General features: G+C 39.9%; 2 protein-coding genes across 2 annotated transcripts; both read left to right on the plus strand.

Annotated features, from left to right (window-relative positions):
• The first annotated feature begins 455 nt into the window (after positions 1 to 455).
• On the plus strand, positions 456 to 1430 carry LOC117350337 (olfactory receptor 151-like). The gene has a single exon (XM_033924597.1). It carries the CDS (start codon positions 456 to 458, stop codon positions 1428 to 1430), a length of 975 nt encoding a protein of 324 aa, XP_033780488.1.
• A 6695-nt stretch (positions 1431 to 8125) lies between these two features.
• Positions 8126 to 8932, plus strand: LOC117350338 (olfactory receptor 1044-like). The gene has a single exon (XM_033924598.1). It carries the CDS (start codon positions 8126 to 8128, stop codon positions 8930 to 8932), a length of 807 nt encoding a protein of 268 aa, XP_033780489.1.
• The last annotated feature ends 310 nt before the right edge of the window (positions 8933 to 9242 follow it).

Consider the following 9242-nt stretch of genomic DNA (forward strand, 5'->3'; position numbering starts at 1 on the left):
AAGTGGACTAACACAGCCACCAAACCAATCTTCATCCTGTTGTTTTAATCATGAATTGATAATGATCGTGACCAATGGGCCGATTGGATGGACCATTCAGGTCTATCTCTGCTGTCATCTACTATATTAATATTTTGATTAGTGAAACCATTTTGCTCTCTGTGTCTCAGTTCTAAACCATGACTCTGTCTCTAACTCTGTAGGTGTCACTTCAGGGTCAATTTTCAGAACTAAATTTAGGGTAACTTTCAGCCAAACATTTTGTTAGAAGCGAGGTTGAAAATTCTATGAGCGCACTGGGCTAAAGTAGAAACCTCAACCATGGCTTAGTAAAAGTGTGTGTGTGGGAGGGGGGTGAGGAGGGGGAGGGAGGGGTTAGTTTTAAAAGCAAAAGATGGCAGGACCCTTGTAACCTTTTCTCTGCTGTAGGTCGATATATCAGAGAACCTGAATGAATGGAAAATAATCAGACGTCAGTGACTGAATTCATTCTCCTGGGATTCTCTGATCACCCCCTGCTGCAGAGTCTCATCTGTTGGACGGTTCTTCTGATCTACCTGATCTCCGTGCTGGGGAACTTTGTGTTTCTGATGTTGATGTGTGCCGACCCTCGCCTACACAAGCCCATGTACTTCTTCCTCAGCAACCTGTCAATCTTGGATATCTGCTCCACCTCTATCATCCTCCTGAAAATGCTGGACAGCTACTTTACCCAGAACAAGTCTATTTCTTTTCATGCATGCATGACTCAACTCTACTTCTTTATGTATTTCATATCTATAGAATATCTCCTTCTCACTGACATGGCGTATGACCGTTATGTGGCGATCTGCAACCCCCTGCGCTACTCACTGATAATGAAGAAAAACATCTGCATCTTGCTGGCAGCAAGTTCCTGGATCACTAGTTTTCTGTTTGTCTTTCCTATAACAAACAGGTTAGCTCAATTATTTTACTGTAGATCTGAGATTAATCATTTCTTCTGTGACCCTTCAGCACTGCAAAAGGTCTCCTGCAGTGGCATTCATGGACTGGAAATTTGGATATTTGTTGATGGATTCTTTGCAGGATTTATCCCTTTCCTGCTAATCCTGACTTCGTACATCTTCATCATCTCTTCCATACTAAGGATCCAGGGCACTGAAGGGAGGCATAAAGCCTTCTCCACTTGTGCCTCACATCTCACCTCTGTTTTATTATTCTGTGGGACTATCATATGTATGTACATGAAACCTACCTCCATGTATTCACCAGCCCAGGATAAGATTTTCTCCTTACTGTACACAGCTATAATTCCAACATTAAACCCCATCATTTATAGCCTAAGGAATCGGGAAATAAAAAATTCATTAAGAAAAATAAGATACAAAAGGAAGAATAGTGAATTAAAAAAGAGTCTGCTAAAGCAAAAACAATCTTTAAATCTGTAGAAACCTGTTATATTGCAAAATATAAATCTGACAATTCCTTGACTTTATTTATATGTATGTATGACCCAACTGTGTGATGACCCTCAACTCCACAAGCCCATGTACTTCTTCCTCAGCAACCTGTCCATCTTGGACATCTGCTCCAAGTCTCTCACCCTCCTGAAAATGCTGGACAGCTACTTTACCCAGAACAAGTCCATTTCTTTTCATGCATGTTAAGACCCAAGTCTACTTCTTTAAGCCTTTTGAAGTTAGAGGATGTTTCCATCTCAATGCCTAGGTGTATGATCAGTACGTGGTGATTTGCAACACCTTATGTTACTCTGTCATCATGACCATCACCATCACCATCACCATGACCCCGTACCATGTATGATATTTTGCATTTTGTAGAGAAAATCTAATATAGTATGATAAGTCCTTTCAGTGACACAAAGATGAAAATTCAATCTTCCCTGTCCTTTTACTTAGCACTTACCTTATACATCTTCATCAATCCCTACACAGAAGGGAGACACAAGGCCTTCTATAGCTGTTTTTCCCACCCCGCCCCCTTTTACTAAGCCCGAATAGAAGTTTCTACTGTGGCCTAGAGCGCTAAATTCTCTGACACTGCTCCAACGCTCATAGGAATTTTATGAGTGTTAGAGAATCCCCTACTGTGGTTTTTTAAAAGAGGGGGTATGTTCTGTAGGACCCTTTTGTGAATATTTATAAGACCTGCTTCCATGTATGATCCCTTCTAAAGGCAAATTCTTCTTCTTATTGTAATCAGCTTTACTTCCACTATTAAACCCTGCAATTCATAGGCTACGAAATCAAAAAATAAGATTCTGTCAGCAAAATTATGCTCATAAATGATAATAGTGGTAGTAAGCAAATAAACCTGTCTGCTAAATGTAAAATTTCTAGATATGTAGATGTTGCAGGTGTTTGACAGTTTAAAAAAAAAATGTATTCCATTAAAACAAGAGTATAATTCTTATTCTCCTTGCTGTTAAATAAACAGATTATGTAAATCAATAAAAACATAAAACTTTTCTTTACAAAACTCCTTTTTACAAGTATTTCTTTCAATGGCAGCTCTCTTCATCTGTCTGTGCTATGTTTCATACTTTCAGACCAACCGAAGAAATATCCAATGTAATGCAGAACTGGATAATTTTCAATAAAAAATTATCTGAGCCAGAAAAGCATCCAGCTGTGCCTATGAGCAGCACAGCTGTTGAAGTCCACATGTGGATTTTAAAGTTTCTAATCCCAACCTCAGAAGGTAATTCCATGCCCCAGAGGGATTAAAATCCAGGACATCAGTTATAGATCTTATTGCATAAAACAGCACCTGTGCTAAAAAAGCATGACTTAACATCCCACACTGATAACTTCTTTTCTTACCCTCTCCCACACACACACAATTTACTGCATCCCGGAGAGCTAAATGCTCCTACATTGCTCAGATGCTCGTAAAATCCCTATGAGCATCAGAGTAGTTAGCGCTTCAGACAATGGGAGAGTGTGACACGGTGGCTCTCAAGACCCTGAGGTTGTGGGTTCAAACCCCCAATGCTCCTTGTGACCCTTGGGAAATCACTTAAACCCCACATTGCTCCAGATAAATTGATAGATTGTGAGGCCACTGGGAAAGTCAGGGAAAAATGCTCCAGAACCTGAATAAATTTACATAAATCATTCTGAGCTCCCCTTTTACTGTTAAAGTCAATTATTAGCAACTAGGTTTCATTTGGGCACCTTTGTAAGTTTCTTTTAATTGAGAGAGGGAGAAATGATGACTTTGTACCTCTCCCTCCTTTGTGAAACTTGCAAAATAGTGCAAGTTAGTGGCAAAACAGCACATCTTAATGGTAACCCACGCTGACAGCTACACCCCTAAAAGCCTATTACATTAACACACTTTAGGGAACTCTGCACTTCTAGGTCACTGTCTGAACTGCATTGGCAATTTCGGTGGGATGCTAACCACTGCCTGGCATCATGTCCCACCCAGCTGGGTTTGAGGATGCCCAGGAGGCATATTCCATGCCATAGGGGCAGTGCATGCAAATCCGTCATGCATATTCATTACAGGAATCCTGAAAACTTGACTGGTTGGCTGTGTCTCCAGTTGAGGGTTCAAGAATACTGGTCTAGATGCCTTATGTTAAAAGCAGACCACAGGTTTCTGTAAAACTAAGAAGGTGACATATTATTCAAGAATTTAATAACTAAAAGGAGTATCATTCCCATATCTGAGAGGTTGACTCCTAGTGAAAGGATGATGATGCTACCATTTTTGAAGATGGGGGTGGAAAATTGTAGTATTAATCTAATATTTAGAAAGGGTTCAAAGGATGAGAGACCCCAGAGGGACTGGAGTGGGTGAGATCTTGGAGAAAATGCTGGGCAAGTCTAAGGGGGGGGGGAGATGCTGACTTTTAATAATGGATTGGGTTATGAGGGACTATATTTATATGCTCAAAAACTTCTTTAAAAGATAGTTGGCCTGAGTTGGGGATCTATTAACAGTATTTCACATTGGTCCTGGAGTACCCCCTTGCCAGTAAGATTATCAGGATATCCATAATAAATATGCATGAGATTAATTTGCATATGATGCTTCCATTGTATGCCAAGCACTTTCATGCATATTCATTGTGGATATCCTGAAAACCTGAGTGGCAAGGGGCTAAGCCAGGTTTGACATGGGAAACAGTACACTAACGCACAGAAATGCAGAAAATATTTACCGGAGGAATCCCTAACCCACCCCACTGAGCATTGTCAGTTAGTGAATCACAGAGTAACATTGCACTCCAGTATTGGCAAATACAGCCTAAGATCACATCAAGAGCAGAATAAAGGGCATTGACTGGCCCAAGGTCACAAGGAGCATTAGTGGATTATGAATCCTGCCATCCCTTGTTCTTAGCTTGCTGCTCTAACCACCACATGAAGTCCTGGAAAGGAACGAAGATCACTTGCTGAATCGCTCAGACCCACTGAGAAGAGATATAAAACATTTCATGGAGACATCTCCCAGCCAGTCAGGTTTTCAGGATATCCACAATGTCTTAAACCAACAGAATAATTTGCCAAGTAAGAGAAGAAAGATTGAATACCAGAGGGAAACCCTTCTGCGAGCAGTGAACTCCCTAAGGTCAGGCACTTGTGATGAAGATTTAGATAAATAGGAAAGTAAAATGAGGGCACTCTGTAATCATCTGTTGCTCTGGACTCTCGATCTATAGACAATACCTTATAAAATCCCTCCTGCCCGATGTCATTCGGTGGATCGTAAAGAATGCAGAGACTGCCAGTTCTACAGCTGTTGTAAGTAATTTGTTTTATTTCTCTGCTTATCTTCTGGAGAGTCTATTAGATGAGGAAAAAGGATGTCATGATGGCCTCTCTTCATATCCCGCAAATATTTGAGTGAGCTTAGCATAGAGTTTGACTCTGCATGACTCCTGAGCAGATCGAATTCTCATGGCGCTACAGTTCCAGGCTGTCTTTTTAGCTATAAGGGCAAAGGGAAGAGATGAACCTTTACACACTCTTATGTGTCCTAAAATTGATTAGGCTATGGCCCTGCTGGCCATCTTTATTCTGTTTGGCATGGTGATCCTAGTCAATTGAGTTCATCTTGAGTTACTGAAACCCATTCTTGTCAAGTCAGGAAGATCTTTTGAATAACCTATGACAGTCTGGCCAGTTTCCAAAGACATGGAATTATATTGGCTCCAATTTTTAACAAATTAATCTACATCAAAGCCAACCATCTAATTCCCTATTGGCCAAAATGTCAGAGGTTATTGTAGTTGACTTTGTACAGCATCATAATCATTTCAAGTCTTTCCACAGCATCAAATCTCCCTCCAGGGATTCAAGACAAAGTTAGACAAGTTCCTGCTGAACAAGGACGTACACTGGTAGGGCTAGTCTCAGTTAGGGCGCTGGTCTTTGACCAGAGGGCCGTCGCGTGAGCGGACTTCTGGGCACGATGGACCACTGATCTGACCCAGCAGTGGCAATTCTTATGTTCTTATGTCTTGTTTGTCCTTATGTCAGATGCTACAAATTATTTACCTACACTAGAGTTAAAGATATGATGCTATAACAGTTTGATCTAACAACTGAATTTGAAAGTTGATTATTTTTTTTCGCAGGTACAAATGTCTGAGGATGCTTTATTCCTTCGCTTTCAGTCCTGTAAAGGAACCCAAGTTTCCAGTCTCTGGTTTAGATTTTCAAGTTACTGTTTTAACCCCAAGAGTGGGATTTAGGGCTCCTTTTACTAAGGTGCTAGTGTTTTAAGCGCACGCAGGAAATTACCGCACACTACACCGCGCACGTGTTAAAACCCTAACACGGCTTAGTAAAAGGAGCCCTTAGTGACTTTGGGAAGTTGGTGATGTAGTTGAATGCTGGGGTTTCTGAATATCACACTCTCCAAACCCCAAAATGCAATACTGATGACTGAATACCGGGGTCAATATGTTTAGCCATCTAAAAGGTTCAACTCAGGACATGTAATGTAATGTAATTTATTTCTTATATACCGCTAAACTCCGTTAGGATTCTAAGCGGTTTACAGAAAAATAGACAATAGGGCGCATTAAATTATAAGTAAAATAGGTACTTAGAAATTCCCTTACTGTCCCGAAGGCTCACAATTAGTAGAGTAATGAAGAAATAAAATAGAGATAGATGTGAAAAAATAAGAAAATAAACATTCTAATAAGACTACAATGGTCTAAAGGACTTTGAAAGGTTGAAAAAGAGGGGAGAGGAACCTCACCACATTAAGATTTGTCCAAGTAAATTGAGAGGAAATGCCCCTCTTTAATTGAACAACATGAGATTCTGGGACTGTCCACTGAATCTCTCATATCATTTGCTTCCGGTTACCTGAAATAAACAGCTAAGATTGATCCCACTGAGTATTTGCAAACATGGCAAAAAAAAAAAAAATATATATATATATATATAAGGAAAATACATGAACTGAGTAGATCGGATTTTATGGTTTAACTTAGAAATAAAACAAAAAAACAAAGGAAATAAGGCGATACCTTTTTATTGGACTAACTCAATGCATTTTATGATGAGCTTTCGAAGATAACCCTTCTTCTTCCGATCAGAACTAAGCAAATGTTGACAAATATCAGTTATACGACAAGGAAAACATGGAAGCATTTTGGGGATAGGAAGAGGGAGGGATGGGTGGACAGGTGACAGAAAGGTGGCAAAGCAGTTTTAAATAATAATAGTAATAATTTTATTCTTATATACCGCCATACCTGGCGAGTTCTAGGCGGTTTACATCAGTTAGATTAGGATCTACGTTGACAAGCAGATTTACAACAATTTATCAAATATAAATGTCTTTATAGTGGGAAAGAAAGCCCAGATCTCGCTTAAGTCCTGTCGGGTAAGTGTTAAAATACCTTATCATTTTGATTTCAAAGATTTTATGTTTTTGGATTGTCTTAAAGTTCCTTTTTAGTCTTCTCACCATAAAATCATTGGTGCAGTGGTCAGTTTTTCCAAAGTGGTGACATCCTGGTTGGTATTGCAATTTAATATGATAATCTATGTAAATTGATTCTGGTCTTTAGCATCTGGACTCTTTCACCAATGTAATATCTCTCTTTGCACTTTTTGCACTGAATGAGGTCTACCACATTAGAAGATGAACAGGTGAAGGATCCCTTTATGCTGAATGTTTTCCCCATATGAGTGACCGTAGGATCCTTTGAGATGTGCTTGCACAGTTTGCCAGCAGTGCAAAGAGGCATGTTACCTCAGTACCAGACACGACTTAACAGAGATCTGGGCTTTCTTTCCCACTATAAAGACATTTAAAACTGCTCTGCCACCTCTCTGTTTCCTGCCCACCTCTCCCACTTCCTATCCCTACAAAAGCTTTTTTTTCTGATCTGAAGAAGAGTTACCTTCGAAAGCTCATCATAAAATGCATTGAGTTAGTCCAATAAACAAAGTATCACCATATTTCCTTTGTTTTATTTATTTATACTACCTTGGAAAGTGGACTAACACAGCCACCAAACCAAGCTTCATCCTGTTGTTTTAATCATGAATTGATAATGATCGTGACCAATGGGCCGATTGGATGGACCATTCAGGTTTATCACTGCTGTCATCTACTATATTAATATTTTGATTAGTGAAAACATTTTGCTCTCTGTGTCTCAGTTCTAAACCCTGACTCTGTCTCTAACTCTGTAGGTGTCACATCAGGGTCAATTTTCAGAACTAAATTTAGGGTAACTTTCAGCCAACATTTTGTTAGAAGCGAGGATGAAAATTCTATGAGGGTTAGAACATTTAGCACTCTGGGCTAAAGTAGAAACCTCAACTATGGCTTAGTAAAAGTGTGTGTGTGTGGGGGGGGGGGGATAAGGAGGGGGAGGAAGGGGTTAGTTTTAAAAGCAAAAGATGGCAGGACACTTGTAACCGTCATCCTTTTCTCTGCTGTAGGTCGATATATCAGAGGACCTGAATGAATGGAAAAGAATCAGACGTCAGTGTCAGAATTCATTCTCCTGGGATTCTCTGATCACCTTCAGCTGGAGGGCTTTATCTGTGGGATGGTTCTTCTAATATACCTGATCTCTGTGCTGGGGAACTTTGTGTTTCTGATGTTGATGTGTGCTGACCCTCAACTCCACAAGCCCATGTACTTCTTCCTCAGCAACCTGTCCATCCTGGACATCTGCTCCACCTCTATCATCCTCCTGAAAATGCTGGACAGCTACTTTACCCAGAACAAGTCCATTTCTTTTCATGCATGCATGACTCAACTCTACTTCTTTATGTATTTCACAGGTATAGAATATCTTCTTCTCACGGACATGGCGTATGACCGTTATGTGGCGATCTGCAACCCCCTGCGCTACTCACTGATAATGAAGAAAAACATCTGCGTCTTGCTGGCAGCAAGTTCCTGGATCACTAGTTTTCTTGTTGTCTTTCCTGTAGCAAACATGGTATCTCAATTATCGTATTGTAGATCTAATGAGATAAACCATTTCTTCTGTGACCCTTCAGCATTGCTAAAACTCTCCTGCAGTGACATTCATAGACTAGAAATTTGGATATTTGTTGATGGATTCTTTGCAGGATTTATCCCTTTCCTGCTAATCCTGACTTCGTACATCTTCATCATCTCTTCCATACTAAGGATCCAGGGCACTGAAGGGAGGCATAAAGCCTTCTCCACTTGTGCCTCACATCTCACTTCTGTTTTATTATTCTGTGGGACTGTCATGTGTATGTACATGAAACCCACCTCCATGTATTCACCAGCCCAGGATAAGATTTTCTCCTTATTGTACACAGCTATAATTCCAACATTAAACCCCATCATTTATAGCCTAAGAAATCGGGAAATAAAAAACTCATTAAGAAAAATAAGATACAAAAGGAAGAACAGTGAATTAAAAAAGAGTCTGCTAAAGCAAAAACAATCTTTAAATCTGTAAAAACCTGTTATATTGCAAAATATAAATCTGACAATTCCTTTATTTATATGTATGTATGACCCAACTGTGTGCCAACCCTGAACTCCACAAGCCCATGTACTTCTTCCTCAGCAACCTGTCCATCCTGGACATCTGCTCCACCTCTATCATCCTCCTGAAAATGCTGGACAGCTACTTTACCCAGAACAAGTCCATTTCTTTTCATCCATGTTATGACCCAAGTCTACTTCTTTAAGCCTTTTGAAATTAGAGGATGTTTCCATCTCAATGCCTTGGTGTATGATCAGTATGTGGTGATTTGCAACACCTT

Source organism: Geotrypetes seraphini, chromosome 16 (genome assembly GCF_902459505.1).
Source record: "Geotrypetes seraphini chromosome 16, aGeoSer1.1, whole genome shotgun sequence".
Taxonomy (NCBI): domain Eukaryota; kingdom Metazoa; phylum Chordata; class Amphibia; order Gymnophiona; family Dermophiidae; genus Geotrypetes; species Geotrypetes seraphini.